An 18,996-nucleotide genomic window follows, 5' to 3' on the forward strand; every position below is an offset into this window, starting at 1 on the left:
TTGTATTACTAATTAGAAACTTAAAATGACTCTTGGCAGGGGGAGAAGCTTTTTAGAAATCAAAACGACCTAGGACCCACATTACTCACATCAGTACCATGCTTTCTTGTTGCTTGTGTTGCAAGAGATTTTATCTTCTCCTTGTAAAGCTGAGCACCACGACTGTTATACTTTGCATTGGTGTCATTTGTTGTGCATCCATGTTGATGGAAAAAAGCAGACTATGAAGCAAAACAGAGAAAATGCTATGAGAAACACGTTTAAAAACTAATACATTTAACATGAAAGAATTACTGCAATGCAGCAAAATATTCCCCTCCCCTGTTTAAATCTGACTGGTGTATAAACAAAAAAACCAGAAAGCCCAAACACATTAGCAAGCTTTCTAAAAACATACACAAGCTTCTAATCACTTATAGAGAACCAAAGTTCTAAAACTAGCTGTAAAAAGGAAGAGGTAATTGATTCCCAATACTTGTGCTACAAAGAACATTCCTGATATTCTAAAAGTCATCGCCTTACTTCATTTCTGGCACACTGAAGAGCACACTGCATGTTCAATAACATCTGAATAACTGCAAATCGGTCTGCCTTAAAATGGGTATACATGCACATCCACATAAGTGAAATGTACTTATTTCAGATTTAGAGTCTTAAAGTAAAAGCAAATCAGTATGCTTAAAATAGAGTTTCACAAAGCAGAAAAAAGTTGTTTAAAAGATTAAAACATGGAAAAGCTAGGCATTTTTTTAGTACCTAGAACTGACTAGCAAGTCATCAGAAACATACTTGCACAGACGTACTTGTCAAACTATTACAGCAAAACATAATAAAATATTTTCTAATAGGGTCAACATATCAAGATAACCTAACATTATGACCTCTTTTGCTGCAATTACAAAGCGCATATCTAGTATACAAGTACTAGATATTGTAAACAGTTTAAGCAACAATCATGCAGAAGGGATGTAATGCCAGCCAACTAACTTTCATGACTAATGCAGTCTAAAATGTCACATGTCGAAAATGTGTGTATTTTTTCATTTAAATATATACTTAACATTCAGACCTCAGTTTTGTCCTAATCATAATCACAGTAGAGGTCTATTCTGAAGGTAAAAGGGTCTCTGAACACTTTAGATTTTCTAGCTCTCTGATACACAGCTAAGATGCTCATGAATCCTGTTTTCCAAAATTCAAACTCAACAGACTGATGTTCAATGTTAATCTGATAATATTTCTAAATAGTCATTATGAAAAATAGAATGTAGCATTTATTAAGAAGTAAAATTAACATCTTTCCTCTAATTGTGTTAAACAGCAATTACTTTTTTGTTTAGGTAGCTTACTAAACTGGTCTTTAAAACATGAATCTTGCTGCATAATCCAAAATATGCATTATGAATTTGAGATACACGTATTAACTATTCAACCTCTTAGGACAATGCATGATAGGAAAGAGCAACAATCAAGCAAAAAGGCAAAAAAGCAAAAAACTAAATAAATCAGATTTGCTGGTGATCTTCCAGGAATACCCTTCCTGAAATTAACCAAAGTGCTTTTCAAACCTTGTCATCTCTTCCTTCTGACTGCCTTAAATCCTTTGGCTAGAAAAGAATTTTTTTTTCATGCAAAATTGCTCTGCTGATTAGCACATAAAAATCACAGTTTTGACTAAGTGGCATAACAGAAACTAAGTGAGATAATTCATATATTGAGCAATATTGAAATAGAAAGTACAACTTAAAAGAGATAACAAGAAAATAAGAGAAAAGATATTGCTTTATTTCTCAAGAAGGTATGCAACTACTCAGACCCTTAAATCAAGGAGCTGAATACCTAATAAAAAGGATTAACTGAAAAGTGCAGAAGTAGAAGATAACTTGAATAATAATAATCCCGAATTAACAATTCTTTGTATGGAAAGAGACAAGAAAAAAAACACGGACACAACATGAAAGCAATGGACTCAAGGACAGCAGATAAAGTAAGCTCAAAATTGTTAAGTAAAAACCTAAGGGGAGCCAAAATAGCCCAGGGCAGCTTGAAACATCATTAAGGACAAAGCACAAATTAGAACCATAGAATCAGTAAGGTTGGAAGGGACCTCCGGAGATCACCTGGTCCAACCCCCCTGCTCAAGCAGGGTCACCTAGAGCATGGTAGACAGGGTTGCATCCAGGCAGGCCTTGAAGATCTCCAGAGAAGGAGACTCCACAGCCTCCCTGGGCAACCTGCTCCAGGGCTCTGTCACTCTCACAGTGAAGAAATTCCCCCTCACGTTCAGGCGGAACTTCCTGTGGTTCAGTTTCTGCCCACTGCCTCTTGTTCTGTTGCATGGGACAACTGAAAAGAGTTTGGCCCTGTCCCCTTAATTAGGAAACTAGGAAAGACAGGTTAAGCATTTGGGGGATAATTAGAAAAATAAAAATTGTTTATGGAAGTTGCATGTTTCTAAATAAGGTGACTCTATTTATGGAAGCAATCTCTTATCAGTGATTACCCTCCCTCTTCCCCCTCATCTCCCCCCCAAAAAAAGTGGGAAAAAATACAAGATTCCAGAAAAATTGACAAAGGAAAACATTCTTTTTTCAAAAGGAGGTTGAGAACAATACAGTAGCCAACATAACTTCAAATTACAAAAAAATCATGGAACAAATTTATTTCTTAGTACCTAGAAAATTAAGTAGTAAGTAATAGCCAATACACACTTGCCAAAACCAAAACACTGCTATTTCTCGTCTCTGACGGTGCAGCATGTCCTACGTTGACTTCAATTATATCAGTAGGTATTGGTCATATCTTGAATTCAGTGAGACTTTTGACAGTGACATGATTTTTGGCATGATATTTTCATATGGCAGGTGAGGAAATACGGTCTTGAGAAAAAGCTTCTGAGCTAGGTCTGAAAAAACTCTAGAAAAACAGCCTTCAATGTTTCAGTGTTAAACCAGACATGTATTGAACAGGTCTGTCTGGTCTTTTCAGTGATTTTATTAATGACTTGTATGAAAAAAAAAAATCTTCAGATTATACCAAGATGGAAAGGTTGCAAGAAGCTTGGAGAAAAAGAGGGAAGTATAGGGAGGGAGTGGGGGTCGGAGATGGACAACAAAAGAGAGAGCTAGCAATGGTCTGGAAAAATAAAAATATCCCAGGATGAAAGTCAATAAGAATAAACAATAGCTTCTAAGCCTAAGAAGCTTCGGTGTGCAAAGCAAATACTTAGGAGCAGAATATAGTTCCTAGGATGTACTTACAGCATTTGCATTTCCTCCAACTTGCATGCATCTCAGTTGAAACCAAGACCAATTGGAATCCAGTTCTGTAGATCTAAGCAGAGAGAAATAAATGTTATCTTGAAAGCCATTTGAAATTTCTCTCCCTTTCTTTTTTTGTAAATTGAAAAATATATACGACTATAAAAAAAAAAATCTGCAACAGTACACAATATGTAGAACAAATTAACAACATCATGCACATAAACTTTAAGAAAATCCACCCTTTGATGAGTAGATTTTCCCCTTTAAAAAGCACCATTAAGATTTATTTTCAGGAACCATATCTGAACTCTTTGTAAACAGCAAAAGACAATCACATGTAAGGACCAAAGTGGTGATTCATATCACACCAAAAATCTGTGGCTCAGTGAATATCAGGATGATTAAGACTGTGATCATCAGGGATGGTTTCTTAAGAGTCCTTTTGTAATTCTACTGCACAATGAAAATGAGCAGAGGAAGAATATTGATTTAATTGATGAGCAATGGCTGCTCTTATTTGCTAGTCATTCTTAGATGCATTGCTCTCGCTTACTTTAAGCAACCTCCTATTTCAAATATGTAATTATTTATTAGGCCAAAAAGAGACATATTCTACAGACCATGTGTTAGAACACTCACCAGAAATGCGAGAAGCTCGGGCTGCAGTTTTACAGTATGACTGAGACAACTCAATAGTTGCCATTAAAGGAGGTAGCCCTTCACACACAATCCCTCTCTCCTTTGCCAAGTCCTAGCATCCTGGTGACACCACAGTGAGTTACTTCAGGGAGCAAGACTGGCAAAAGGCTATTTAGTTCTCTGAACTGGCTTGCTGTATGATTAAATGACCACTTAAGACCAGCATACTGTAACAGTGCAGAAGACTAAAAAAATTTGCTGCAGATTTGATTAGGAAAAAATATAAAATATTTCAACACTACAGTTACTCAGATCTTCATTTTCATCATCTTCAGTGCAGAAACAAGTGTGCACTACTAATGCAACAAGCAAGCAATGTGAATGGGTGCATGGTACAAATTCTACTGAACGCCATCTATTCACCTAATTCCCAAGGAGCTATCAAATAAGTCATAGCCAATGCAAACTTTAGAAAGTCAGAATCAGAAGTGAATAGAAGAATGTCTTTTTACCTCTAAACAGTAATCAGAATAACAACAAAAAAAGTTAAAGGTTGCAACAAAAATCTTGCCATTTTTACTATAAAAGTAAATAAACTACTTACCGAATGAAACTCAAATGAACACCAAGTGATCGATGGGTCCCTGAACAATCAATACAGAGGAAAACTCCATATGTTATGCTTGCCCAGCTAGGGTTTTTCGCTCCACAGTCAAAACATACCTTAACGGAAATAGAGATCAGTAACTGGATTTAAGCATAACCACTCTTTATAATTATATTAGGCTACCCTTAGATTGATTGAAAATCAACTAATTCATCCTTACAGTATCTGTTGACTTGACACCTTCATATTATCCAAACTGCATAGGTATGAACAGAGAAGTTAAACAATTTGCCTAAGCTTGTATGTCTGCCATAACAGACAGGACTAGGCTTCATGCATTTCTGGTTTCTGTCCATGATCACAGCACACATGGATCCCAGGATGAGAAACAGTGGATTGAAGAACCCATATCAATCTACCTCAAGCACATATTTAACACAATACTTCCTACACTACTGAAATGTAAAGCTTTTAAGAAATATTTTCACAAGAGCAAGCTCTGTTCATGATATCATTGAATCTACTCTTTTCACAGTATGTACATGCAACTTCTGTATCAGCAGTACTAATGACATTATATATATTATCCTTACTATAGAGTCCTTGATCCTTACAGCAAGCCAATGAAATTCCTCTGCGTGAAGAAATTGTCTGTGTACTGCACAGCCTAGCTCTCTGTGGTTCCAGGGATGACTATTCACATGATATACCACTCATATATCAATATACCAACCTTTTGACTGTCCATAACACAGGTTGGTCAAAAAGCCCAGTTGCCCATAAGTACTGCACAGACAAAAAGATTTTCTTCCTCTCTGCCACCACATTAGTCAACATCTATTATTCTTTGCAGAGAGATTACAGCTTTCAGATCCTGTTTCCGTAATTCTGAATTATTTTTTGGTCAAGCAAAGTAAGAACAAAATAATTTATCTGATACAAATCAATTTTCAAATGCAAGGAAGAACATGAATTTGAACAGAAACAGCTATTCCTAGCTATTCTATGTGCATACATCTATTCCTATATTAAAGCATTTCATTATTCGGTTAATGCTCTTTCAGTGGGAGAAAGACGGCAAAGAAGTATTTTTACTGTGAAATTAAAGCATCCACCTATAGATGGATGCTCAGAGAGATGTATTAAGAAACATCTCCATGGACAGACAAGCTTCTACACTGAAATCAACGGAGCTTCAATCTGTAACCTTAACCTCTAACATCCTATAGATCTAATACGTTCTCAGATACCAAGGAAAGTTCTAGCTGCATCTAGGAAGGGGAAAAAAAAAAAAAAAAAAGGTTCCTCCTGGTGTGGGGACATATGGAATGCCCTAAAAGCCAGCACTTCCTTGTTGGGGGAGGGGGGGAGGAGAGAAAGAGAAATAAAAAGAAAAAAGAAAAGAAAAAGATGAGAAAAAAAGAGTTAAGAACTCTCCTTGCTAGACACTCCATTCACAAAACCAAAGAGAGGTTTTTGTCTGCATGCCCACTCAACCAGGACCAGAGTTTATCCTCAGTTCAGCTTACCCATACAAATTAATTTCAAGTTCATGCCCAGGAGCTGTCTGAGGCTATTCTCTTCATGTTAGCGTGTGTCTGCTTAGCTTATACAGTTCAAATTTATAAGCCACAAGCAAAGTTCACTAGCAGACACAACATCAGCTCTTCCTAAACATGAACACTAAGTCTGAGCTTCAGTCAGGTTAATAATCTGTGACACAAACAGAAAGCATGGAGGTCACAGACTCTGTGTGCAAAGTCTATCCCTCCTCTTCGACATAACCTTAAATAGAGCACTTCCAGAAAGAGAATGAAGAACATCTACGTATCCCACAAGGGTATATAGGAATGAAGACATTCATTGACATATGAAAGAAGAGAGAAGAAGAAAAAGAAAAGCTACACAGAATGAGTAAGGAAAAAAAAGGGGGTTAGAGGGACTCCCGGAAATAAGCATAGATGGCAGAATGACATACACAGCATTTGTTAGGGAAAAAGAAAAAAAAAGAAGGTAACTCTTCATTAATACTATACTGTAAAAACATTCAAACATTCTCTGAGTGTGTCTATAGGTGGATGCTTTTATGTGAAATTAAAGTACTTCTTCGCAGTCTTTCTCCCACTGAAAAAGCATTAACCAAATTAATGAAATGCTTTGATATAGGAATAGATGTATTCACATAGAATAGCTAGGAATAGCTGTTTCTGTTCAAATTCATGTTCTTCCTTGCATTTGAAAATTGACTTGTATCGGATAAGTTTTTTGTTCTTGCTTTCCTTGGCCAAAAAATAATTCACAGAACATTCACAGAACTCATTCTCCTTTCCCTTCAGTAAGATGATTCCCTCCATTATTTGAAATAGTTCCTTAAATAATCACTTTAAACATTAGCTTAATCTTTATTTTAGATTGGTTATTTTTCAGGGCTTTTCTTATAAGACCAAAAGGAGGATGGGGATAGGAAAGTAAGAGAAGATTCTGTTTAGGAAAACTGTAGTGTAACAGCCCTGGTCTTGTCTCTAACGTAAGAAAATAAAATAGACTTACAATACTACCTTGAGTAACAGAATTTCTCCAGAGCTCAAACGGGAAAAAAGAATCTTAAGTATTAAAGACATTAAAAAAAAGTTTAAAAAGTTCAATAATAAACATCCTTAAAAAATCTTTTCTCCTCCCTGTACAATCATAACCACCACTTAATTGTATCACCTTTAAAACTAACTGCTACAAAGCAGTATATAACTCAGTGTCTCCACTTACACTGAATTAACTCTATTTAACCAGATACCTGAGGAAGTTATTCACATACATAAACTGTTAGCTTTTAAAATTGTGATATAAGTAGACAAATGTCTTATTCTCTTGTGAAAATAATATAAGAACTGTCATTTCCATGCAATAGAAATAAAAGATGTTTCCTTAATATTTGCACTCATTTTGCTTATCCTTCCTTGTGGGTCTTGTGCTTTTTATCACACAAATTGTAACAGGAATGGAAACTAGAATTAAATCAGGTTTCAGAGCCATCTTATGAAATTGTTTCAATTTTAAAAACAGAGAAACTGTAACTTCTGTTTTACCTAAATCACTACAGAAAATTTCAAACTAGTTATAGAATCAACTTGAAAGATAAATAATGGATTGTTTTTAAAATATACTTGTATTATTTTTGTTTATTTTGTGTCAAGTCATTTCAGGACAACCTGGCATCAGTTACAGTCACTTTGAAAAAAAGAGTGAAAGGCATAATCAACATGGTTGTATCACAGCAAGCACAAAGACCCAGATACAATCTCAAGTAAGCAGTCACTAAATCAGCAACATCCACCTCATACAAGATACCTATGTTAACAAAGAAATAAATACATAATATCTATTGTTGTTAGATATGAAAATGTACTAATACACAGCATACAGACACGTTGATTTTGGCACTTCAGAAGAGGCAAGCAGGTTCAGTATGTTCACCTAATGCAAAACTTATCCCTCAGGTCATGGCTACGTAGACACTTTTAACCTAGCACACACTGGGGCTGTTGCCAAAAGGGCATCTCCTCGTGTTCGCCATGCCCACTGTGAGGGACCACCATAATGCTGTGTGAATACTAAACTAGTCAATGTGTAGTAATGTGTTTCACAACTGGTCAAAGGTGATCTAAACCCAAGCAGCTACTGCCTTAGTTACCAACCACTGTATCCAGATATGCCTCCTTGCCCTGTTTCTTGCATCAGCAGTAATAATCACACTTGTTGATCCTACTGGAAACTAGTACTGAAAAATTGTTTTGAATCAGAGCAAAGGTAGGTCCAACTCATTATCCAGCCACATGATCGGTAATGCCAATATAAGGGAGAGAACAGGAATGTTTACCAGAGGAAGAAGGCTGGACTGCCTGTTTTGGAAGCACTGAAGTCTTAAATTGACCTAAATCAGTCAGGGTATACTATATTCCACATTGACCAAAACAAAACAAACTAAACTGCAATAAAGCTTCAACACAACACACACAAACAGCTGCATTTCAGTCAGTTCAAATCCTTTATCTGGCTCCCCAACCAGGCATACCATGACTATCACCACCAAGAGAAAAGTAAGAGAACTAGAGAGAAAGAAATCCAAAACTGTTTCTTTTTCAGTTATACATCCATGCCAGATTAAAAGAGACTGTATAGTCACAGTATCAGTGTGCAAGTCTTCAGAACAGTCTTTACAAACATTTCAATTAACAAAAATGGGTAGCTTGATGTCTGTGAACATTTTTTAGAGTACAAAATTCATCCTATTTAATAATTGTAATATTTTTGTTAAATATTGTCATGTAGTTCTATACTACATAATACAAAAAGAACAAAAACTCCAAAAGGTTATTTCTTGCTATAAAAAAAATAAAGCAAACTAAAGTCAAGTTATACGTATGTTAATCTCGAGATACTCATTCACATAGCAATTTAACACACACAGATCCACAAATTAAACTGCACATTTATTTAAATCAGAACTTTTCCTAAGCACATTTGTACTAAGAATTACCACAGAGCACCTAACACAGTGTAAATACATATGTCTGCTTAGTAGGTAAATAATAAGCCCAGCTGTTGCACTGAAGAGATTCTAGTTCTTCCCAAACTGTATAAATAAACAACACAACACAATTAAGGAATTTAAGCAGCCTTTAGGGAATCTTTCCAATATTTGCATTTCTTTCCCATGTTAGCAAGAAAGTCCTAAAAATAAAGAATGCAACAGAATCAGAAGAATACACCAGGAGAAAGAACAAAATAAGACATAATCAAACATGAGAAGATAAAATGATGGCTGCTACAACTTTTAATTAAGACTGCTTGGATACGTGGACACAGGAAATTTGTGGGACATAAGCTGTTGATCTTACTCTCCCTCTTTCCTTCCTGTCTTTTGAGATCAAGAAGACAGAACTTCGTTGCAGAGTTAATATGAATAATCTGCATCTGAGCTACTTCTTTCAAACTGTCCTAACCTGAATAGAAGAAAACTCTGTGCCAGTATTACTTTGTCAACATTGGCACTGAGAAATACAGTGGTTGGTATGTCTGCAAGGTCAGACAGGTATGCCTGAGCAGCCACGGGTCAAATATAGCATGGTAACAATTAGTTCAGTACAGGAGAACTACTCAAGGAACTTGATTGCCAGATTTCCCATCCTTGACAGCAAAATCTTTTGATTCTCTCACGATATCAACTGCAAAAAAGCATCACGATAATATTTCAATACTATTCAATCTCTTAGACAAAATGCTTGTGACTTTCAGGAGCTTGTAGAAAATTTTCTTCCTGACTTTCCTTGTTGAGTCTACACTTCCTTGAGGGACCTCTCACTCTACCGTGAAGGCAAGCTGTAAGAAAGCTTGTGTTAGAAACTGACTCATGTGTTTTCATCTCTGATCTTCACTTCCTGAGGATAGATGCATGCACAGAGCCAGTATATTAAGGGTTTGTGTTCAAAGTGTAGCAGCAAATTTGGCACCAAAGACCTCCAGTTTGTGTTTCCAGCATATAAAAGTAAGGTGTTTCTTCATAATATCAGACCAAAGGTAAAGAGTTTAATTTGGATCAATTCATCAGTATGTTCACTGCACATCATAATGCCAGCATAACCAAGGAACTAGCATTAAAAGGCAGCATAGGAGCACAGAACTGCTCCTCAACAGTTTGTCATGGCACTTTACAGTCTGAAACACATTCGAGTTCATAACTGGCCACTGAATACCTTAACAGATAATAATAATAATAAAAAAGGCTTTACAACACTAAAAAGTTAAAAACTTTACTAGATGTAGTGAGTGCGGTGTGATAAGAAAACATCAAACTTTATTGTCACAGAAAGTGACTGCGCTATAACCGACCGATTTGATGAAAAAAAATATACATTTAGCACTCTACTGTCTCACCACTGTTTTCGAACTTGCTTTTTTAAAAAAAAAAAAAAAAAAAATCTAAGTTAGTCCTCTCTCTAGCAATTCCTAGATCTCCGGTACCTGAAATGAGTTCACTCCCCTAGTTAAAAGCTTAACCCTAACGAACAGGGCAACACGTCACTCCAGCTTGCGGCGCCAGCAACGCGCAACACCGTCCAGAGGAAAGGCAGAAAGGCGAAAAGGGCTTTCCTCCCCTTCCGGCACAGCCGCAGCGGGGTGCCGCTGCCTGAGGGAGGCGAGCAGAGCCGCGGGGGGCCACACGGCGCCACTCACGGAGGCGCTTTCAACGTGACACCGTCCCCCGGGGCTCCCCTTCGTGCCGCGGGGCGCCGCCGCGGCCGCCGGGGCGGGGCCGGGCCGGGCCGGGCCGGGCGGGCGGCCCCTCCCCCGCCCCTCGGGCAGTGCGACGTGTCACAACGGCGAAGTTCGGCCGTTGCCTTCCCCATCCACAAACACACACCGGCCCCACAACGCCCCGTCCCGCCGCCGCCGCCGCCGTTACCTTGTTGGTGGGGACGGAGCGGAGCCGCTTGAAGATGGCGGCGATGTCCTGCTTGCTGGGCTCGCACATCGCGCCGGAGGGCAGGTGCGGGGCAGGCTGGAGAGCAGAGCACAGCAGACGAGACGAGAGGAGAACCGTCCGCGCCGCCTCCCCGCCCGCCGGCCACGCAACGCGCGCGCGCGCGGCGCTGGGTTGGGGGGGGGGGAGCTGCGCGCGCCTTCACCGCGGGGGGCGGGGCGGGGGCGCGGCCTGCGGCAGCCACAGGGGAAAGCGGCGGCGCGAGGGGGAGGGGGAGGGGCTTTTCCCCCTCCCGCCTCCTTTTCGGGTTGCCCTGGAGACGCGCGGCTCTGCTGCGTCAGCACCTTCCGTTGGTGACCCCAACCGTCGCGGAGCGGGGGGGGGGCCCTCGGGCTACCTCGGCGCGGGTTTGTGCCCCATCCGAGCCCTGTCACGGGGAAGCAGCCGGCCCAGGGGGGCGATCGCCGCGGGGCCCTAATGGCGCGTGCGGCGTGGGGGCTCTCCCGTTTTACACTCCTGGCTGTAAAACATCCTGAAGAAATGGCACAGGCTCCTTTCGCTGCTTTGGGAAACAGGTGGTAATGTATGCTGTTACCCCTCTGCCTACGTTTTTTTCTGCTCTTAGACTCCATCACATAGGTTTCAAGCACTCTAAAAATTTCAGTAAAACTGTTGTTCTCTTTCTTCACCAGCATTAAAGTCCAGAACTGGGGACAAACGAGTCAGTGCAAACCCCCCTGAAATTTGGCAGATTTTAATTGCTGCTTTCAAAAGCAGCTTGTTCAGATAAATATGAAGAACTCTCAAAGCAGGAAACAGGGAATAACAGAAATATGTCAAGAACTTTAATATATTGGTATCTCTACTTCAAAAAAAATCTAGTGCCTTAAACTGCTTATGCAGGAATGAATTAGGTTGCTGTGGCCAGCAATGAGCTCAAGGCAGTGTGTGCTTAAGAGTGGCCCTGGTAGAGCAATGCAGAGACAACTTTGTGTCTCTACAGAGCTCAGCTCAGTTGCGTACTGTGGTAAGATGAACTGTGGCAGGGTCTTCAGAGTCTGGCGTGTTGGCACTCTTCTTCTGAGACCATGAAGGCTGTATCCCTTTCTCCCCTTACTCTAATGGCATATATGAGCTAGGTCCAGTCCAGACCATTTCCTAGTCACTTCCTGGTAAGAATACATAGTTTTGCATATCTGGAACAACCAGAGTAAGGCAATTTCTGCAGGAAAATCATAGAATTACAGAAAAGTCTAGATTGGAAGGGGCCTCTGGAGGGGCCTCATCTGATCCAACCTTCTCGTGAAAGTAGGGCCTTAGATTAAGTTATCCAGGATTCAAAATAGTCATGTTCAAGGCTTGACATAAGAATCTAGCTCTACCCCTCCGCCTCAAAACTACATCAGCCTCAATGCCTAAAAACAAGAGGTTCACTGTTTCCTCATAGAAGCTAATAGCCCCCCAGTTCTTACCAGTAGGCCAGGTACTAATTCAGGTTGCTCAAATCTGTTATCATCTTTGTTCTGGCCATAGTGCACATTGGTGGCCCTGCAATGCCATCTTCAGTCAATTGTGAGCTGAGGGTGTACAGCTGGAACATATGCTGCATGCTGTTCCTCTGCACTGGGCCTTTAGCTCTGTGAATCGAAAAAGTACACCCTGAACCTCTAGAGCATTGCAAGAAGTTGCTCACAAGCTGATCACAGCTACAGCAACTCAATACATGAGCATTTCACTCTTACTTTCAGAATATGGACACCTGCCACTGGCAGCAGGACAGCAATCTCTTTACTTTAGATCAACTTTGTTCTGTCTGGCTCTACCACAGGGAATGGGCCTGACCTCAGTATAGAATAGTAGTCCAAGAAACCATCTGTATGCATATAGCCAAATGACATTAAGACTAGAATTAAAACTTAAAAGTCTGCAGAGGCATAAGGTGTTGGCTATTCCATACCAATGAATATAATCACCCCCAGCACCTGGCTGTAGCACCTGTAGCCTCAAGCCAGTGAGTACAATCACTTTGAGTGAGAAGTGCTTAATGAGAACTCTGCAAGTGAGGTTTCTGTTTCAGGAAGACATTGCCTGTGTAGTGTCAGGTACTCCTTACAACACACTCCCCTCCGGAGATGATTGCCAGATCCAATGTGACTGCAGGAGGATTACCAACTCAGCCTACAGCCACTGGCCTCATGGGGGTAAAAGCTGCTAAGATATTTCCTCAAATGAAAATAGGGAGCTTTACTTCAGCTTTTTATTTTCTAACAAAGAAGCTGGAGAGATACAATCTTGCCAGTTGGACCAATTAACAACAACAAAATAGGGTCATTCTGAAGACTGATCCACCTGCCTGGCATGGTCTTAGAAAAAAAGAGGACTTTATCTATTGCCCCATATCCTCCTTCCATTGGTACATACCAAGTATGTGCTCAAACTCTCCCCAGCAACACCACTGGCTCCCCAAGCACACAAGTGCAGCTGGCTCCTGCCCAGTTTCAACGAGGGGGCTGCTAGTGCAGCAGACCTAGGGATCTGAGGTGCACCTTGGGGAGCACAGGCAAGTAAGTAACTCTGTAAGACTGCTGATTCTTCTGTCTTTTGCTGGCCTCCAGTTCCAGGAAATGTCCCTGAGTCAGGATGTCAAAAGGTAGTTCAGACACAGAACCCATGAGTCTCCATCCAGGAAAACACAGGAAACATGTCAGTCCTTGATAGTGTTCAGAAATGTACTCAGTCTCACAGCAGCTCTATCCCAAGGCTATGCTTTGCAATTTAACTGTGTGAATGTGCAGGTTAGATAGATTCTTTCTGTGGACCGCAAGCTCAGCTGATTGCTAGTTGAGTTTAGACAAGATGGAAGAAAAGCATTTAGCACAAGCTAATGAATTTGAGAGAGAGAAAAGGGTCCTGGAGGCAATCCTAGAGCAGCCTCTAGATTTTGAAAAGTGATATGGCAAATGCAAGAAACAGTAGAAGGAAGGGAAGAGCTAGTCCATCTCTGATAGTGAAAAGGCAGTGTTCATAACTCACCTGCTACTTTGCATATTGAGTAGCTAAAAAGCCTTGTAGCTTTCAAAGGTAGCTCCAGAATAGATTGGGCATTGGGGTACTCTTTATTTTACTCTGCAGCTGTTACAGACAGTACAAGTCCTTACTCAGTAGTAGACCAGCACTGTGAGAAGACTGACTCCCCCAGTCTGATGTTGCCACTGTCCTCAATCCCCAGCAGATTTTCATCTTGACAAGCAGTAAGAAAAACTGTCCAAGGCCTAAAGTCTAGAAGCAGTGGTTCTTCTCTGTCCCCATCATCCAGAATGTATTGTGCAGCCATTTTCTTTATCCATGGAAGAAAAAGGCTGTTCAAAATATTTTGGAAATATCCCTCATATCCTACTCTCCCTTAACGGTGACCTTGCCCATTCCCAGGCAGAACCAAACTGGAGTCTAAATAAGGAAAATCATCAGTCCGGAGAGGTGGTAAGTGTTTGAGTGTTTCTAGGGGACAGGTGAGACTCTTGTACTTAAGCAAGTTTTTGGCTTAAGTGGGTTGCAGGAAGAAGGAAAGCACAGAAAGAGAGAGGGTGAAAGAGAGAGAGAGAGAGAATGGCAGCAGTAGTGGGAAAGGGGACCACAACTGCTGCTTTGTCAGTTATGCCTCAGTATAACACTGTCAAGTCTTGCCAATGATTTCCAATAATGCCCCAAATACAGGTATTTATATTCCCATTGCACACAAAACAATTTAAAAACTGCTTCCATGCAAGCTAGTCTAACAAAGATACACATGGAGAAAGGCTGTTACAAGTGTACCGTCAAAACCAAATGCCTGGCAACTATAGCACTCCCTGGGAGGACTCTGTGCATTATGCACCCTCTAATCAGGTGTAAATGCAGTGCAATTGATTATCATCACACCAGAATGTGACACTGGTTATTGCTAGTTTGCATATCAGAAACAAGGGCTCTTATTCTTGCTAATGACCCAGAAAACAGGTTCTCAACTTGACATATAGAAAAAGAAGAAATCACCATGATGATACTCAAACATTGAATTAGATTGCCTACAGAAACTGTGAGTCTCTATCCTTGGAAGTTTTCAAGACCCAACAGGACAAAGCCCTGAGCAACCTGGCCCTAGTCCAGTGTTGACTTAGCTCTGAGGAGGAAGTTGGACTAGAGATATCCTAAAGCCCCCTCCTCTCTGTGCTAGTACCTCCTCCATATACCCAGGGAACGGATGGGTTCTCCGTATTATGTTCTGTTGATACCAAAACTTTGGCTGCCAGAGCTGCTCTGTGAGCTAAATAATCTTGCATAGGAAATGTCTTTATGCTTTTTTTTCCTTTTCCTACCTGTACCAATATTGCAGAAAGAGTTTCAGGCTCTTAGACCTTGCTACACAGTTTCTCTAGGAACTGTTAAGACAGAGGAGGATAACTTTTTAGAATAATCCCCCAAGAACTGCCTCTTTCTGGCTCTTTGGCTTGATGTCCAAGGATAGGCACTAGCATCCATGCTGCATCCAGCTATGACTGTCTTTATCTCATCTCTACAAGAGAATGAGAAAGATCCAGCATCAAATGACTACTCCCACAATATGGAAATGAAATTTAATAATGTTGAACTAGATTAAAAACTGGTTAAAACCAGTTCAACACATCAATAATATACTTTTATTTAGTGCTAACACGTTGTTTGTACTGATAACATCAAGAAGCATCACCACAGGAGTGAGGTTTTTTGGAGCTTTCCATTCTTGAAAGTAACCTGCATTTCAACAGCATGGCATTTTAACACAGAACAAAGCCAAGAAGTTGCGATATTAGTACTTACAAACAACCCCTCCACAAACTCTCTTCTTAGCTGCGCTTCGGTAAAGCCCTTTGTATTAACAACGCAAGGGACTCACAAAGCTATGGCTAGAAGTATCATCTCATTGCAAAACCTACATATATTTGCCACATGATAACAGTTTCATCAATGCCAGGGCAATCAGATTACTTCAAGAGCACTTCACTGGCTCATGGTGAACTTGTCCACCAGGTCTCCCAGATCCTTCTCTGCAGAACTATTCTCCAGCAGGTCAGCCCCCAGCCTGTACTGGTGCATGTGGTTATTCCTCCCTAGGTGCACGACTCTGCTCTTACCCTTGTTGAACCTCATGAGGTTCCTCTCCACGCAGCTCTCCAGCCTGTCCAGGTCTCTCTGAATGGCAGCACAGCCCTCAGGTGTATCAGCCACCTACCTCTCAGCTTGGTATCATCAGCAAACTTGCCGAGGAGGCACTCTGTCCCTTCATCCAGGTCATTGATAAATAAATTGAACAAGACTGGAATCTGCCACCTCACTAAGTGGAGCATGAGTGTCTGCCAACAGGTTGGTCAGCCTGGTAAACAGGGCTTTAAACTAGGAAAGATGGGGAAGGGGAGAGTTATAGAGACAGGGCAGTCAAGAAAACACACCTCAAGTCAGGAGGCCTCCAGTGGGTGCATGCAGCCAGGGAAGTGCGTATGGGACGTGACTATGGAGGATCCTCTTACATCCCTGCTAGGAAACATCCATGCACGATTACCTCTATGAAATGCCTGTACACCGATGCACGCAGCGTGGGGAATAAACAGAAAGAGATCTGTGTGCGGTCGTAGGGCCATGATCTTATTGCAGTTACAGAGACATGGTGGGCTAGCTCGCATGACTGGAATGCTGTCACGGACGGCTACGTGCTTTCTAGGAAAGACAGGCCAGGAGGGCGAGGTGGTGGAGTTGCTCTTTATGTGAGAGAGCAACTGGAGTGTACCAAGCTCTGCTGAGGGGCAGATAAAGAGCAAGTAGAGAGCTTATGGGTAAGGATTAAAGGGCAGGCTAGCATGGCTGACACTGTTGTGGGTGTCTACCACAGGCCACAGGGTCAGGAAGTCCATGCGGCCGCCTGTAGATAGCTGGAAGTAGCCTCACAATCACAGTCCCTGGTTCTCATGGGGACTTCAGCCACCCTGGTATCTGCTGGAAGGACAACACAGCTAGGCACAAACAGTCCAGGAAGCTCCTACAGAGCATCAGTGATAACTTTTTGACACGGATGGTGGAGGAGCCAACCAGCAGAGGTGTCCTGCTGGACCTTGTCCTAACCAACTAAGAAGGACTGGTTGGAGATGTGAAGGCTAGGAGCAGTCTTGGCTGCAGAGACCACGAGATGGTGGAGTTCAGCATCCTGTGTGGAAGAAGCAAGCCAATAAGTAGGATTGCAGCCCTGGACTTCAGGAGAGCAGACTTTGAGCTCTTCAGAGACCTACTAGGAGGAGGAGTCTCATGGGTTAAGACCCTAGAAGGACGGAGGGGTCCAAGAGAGCTGTTTAATATTCAGGCATCACTTCCTCCAAGCTCAAGAGCAGTGCATCCCAAGGAGAAAGAAGTCCAGCAAAGGGGGCAGGAGACCTGCATGGATAAGCAAGAAGCTCCTGGCAAAACCCAGACAGAAGAGGAAAGTACACAGAATGTGGGAGAAGGGAGAGGCCACTTGGGAGGAATACAGGAACATTGTCAGATTACACAGGGATGTGATGAGGAAGGCTAAGGCCCCTTTGGAATTAAGTCTGGCAAGGGATGTCAAGGATAAGAAGGGCTTCTTCAAATACATCAGTAGCAAAAGGAAAACAGGGGAGAATGTGGGCCTACTGCTGAATGGAGTGGGGGCCCCAGAGACAGAGGATACAGAGAAGACAGAGTTACTGAATGCCGCCTTTGCTTCATCTTTACTGCTAAGAGTGGCCCTCAGGAATCCCAGAGCCTGGAGGCAAGGGAGAAAGGCTGGAGAAAGGAAGACTTTCCCTTGGTTGAGGATTAGGTTAGAGATCATTTAGGCAAACCTGACACCCACAAATCCATGGGCCCTGATGGGATGCACCTGTGAGTACCAGGGGAGCTGGCAGATGTTAAATAATAGCAGGCTGAAAGTGATGCATACTGAGTATTAGCAGGTAAACTGCTAGATGTGTCAAACATCCTGAAGGTACTGTTTACTGCAGTAACTACCACACCACTTCTCTTAGGTTCTGAGCTTGCAATTTTTATTTTAGTTCAAGCAAAATGAGAAAGTAGTATACCAGTTTATCTAGGATACCTTGTATTTTCTCATTTCAGGGTCAGAATCTGCAGCTCTCTCCAAATTGACCATTAGGTATACTTTTAGTCAGGATTGGAAAGCTCCCTGATGTTTTGAGGTGATTAAGCATCTTTCTACCAAACCAAAAATAGTAGTCAGTTGCAGCAAAAGCAGTTTTAATACATCATACCAACTTCACAAACATTTCAGCAACTGAAAATAGCAACAGAAGTGTTTGTTATATTGCAAAAGTAAAGCAGATAATACAACTGCACTAAGGTGTAGCTTTGCTTTTAGACTCTTATGTGTATAGCGATTTTTTTTTCTTACAGAGATTGTAGCCTGCAAGTAAATTAAGAGGCAGTTTGGGGGGAAAAAATGTTTAAGATACTGTTGTCGAGCTCTCAAAGCCTCAGAGGCAGAAAGTTAAAAGAGAAATTTTTTATTACTGTGGACTGTGCATCAGAAGTCGCTTCCTTTTCTAAACAAAGAGTTTGTAATTTTTATGGAAGATTAACTACCCTGAATTAACTAGACAAATTCATCAATGTATCAGTGACTAGAAATAAACACTGATATTAGACTAAAAAGTTAGAACAGTCTAATTTGTCCTGTGATCCCTGCAAATAGCCAGATGACCCCCCCCCCCCCATTCTGATACAATGCACTGCATATTTTGAAAGCATTCAAGGAATGTTATGCCAAAGGCAAGTAATTGCATGCTATAAGGTTGAAAAGTGTTTAAGGGTACAGCAATGTTCAGGTAGCTCAAACAATACAAGCAAAAATACACTAGAGAGTCTTGAGACATGCTCCATCCCCATCATGTTCAGAATTTGGAAGGAAAAAGGGAGGAGTGGTTAGGAAGAAATGATATCCCAATCTTCATATTCTCTGTTTGCAC

At 41.2% G+C, this 18,996-nt stretch overlaps 1 protein-coding gene across 1 annotated transcript in view; it reads right to left on the reverse strand.

Moving 5' to 3' along the window:
* ARFGAP3 (ADP ribosylation factor GTPase activating protein 3) overlaps window positions 1-11,156 on the reverse strand; it is a 37,001-nt gene extending 25,845 nt beyond the window's left edge. Inside the window, exons 1-4 of the mRNA XM_062592180.1 lie at window positions 10,970-11,156; window positions 4,507-4,625; window positions 3,261-3,333; window positions 90-221 (exon numbers count right to left, since the gene is read on the reverse strand). Of these exons, the coding sequence (XP_062448164.1) occupies window positions 90-221; window positions 3,261-3,333; window positions 4,507-4,625; window positions 10,970-11,038 (393 nt within the window). The 5' untranslated portion in view covers window positions 11,039-11,156. The remainder of the gene's footprint in view (window positions 1-89; window positions 222-3,260; window positions 3,334-4,506; window positions 4,626-10,969) is intronic.
* Between the last annotated feature and the right edge of the window lie 7,840 nt (window positions 11,157-18,996).

Source organism: Rhea pennata, chromosome 1, assembly GCF_028389875.1.
Source record: "Rhea pennata isolate bPtePen1 chromosome 1, bPtePen1.pri, whole genome shotgun sequence".
Taxonomy (NCBI): domain Eukaryota; kingdom Metazoa; phylum Chordata; class Aves; order Rheiformes; family Rheidae; genus Rhea; species Rhea pennata.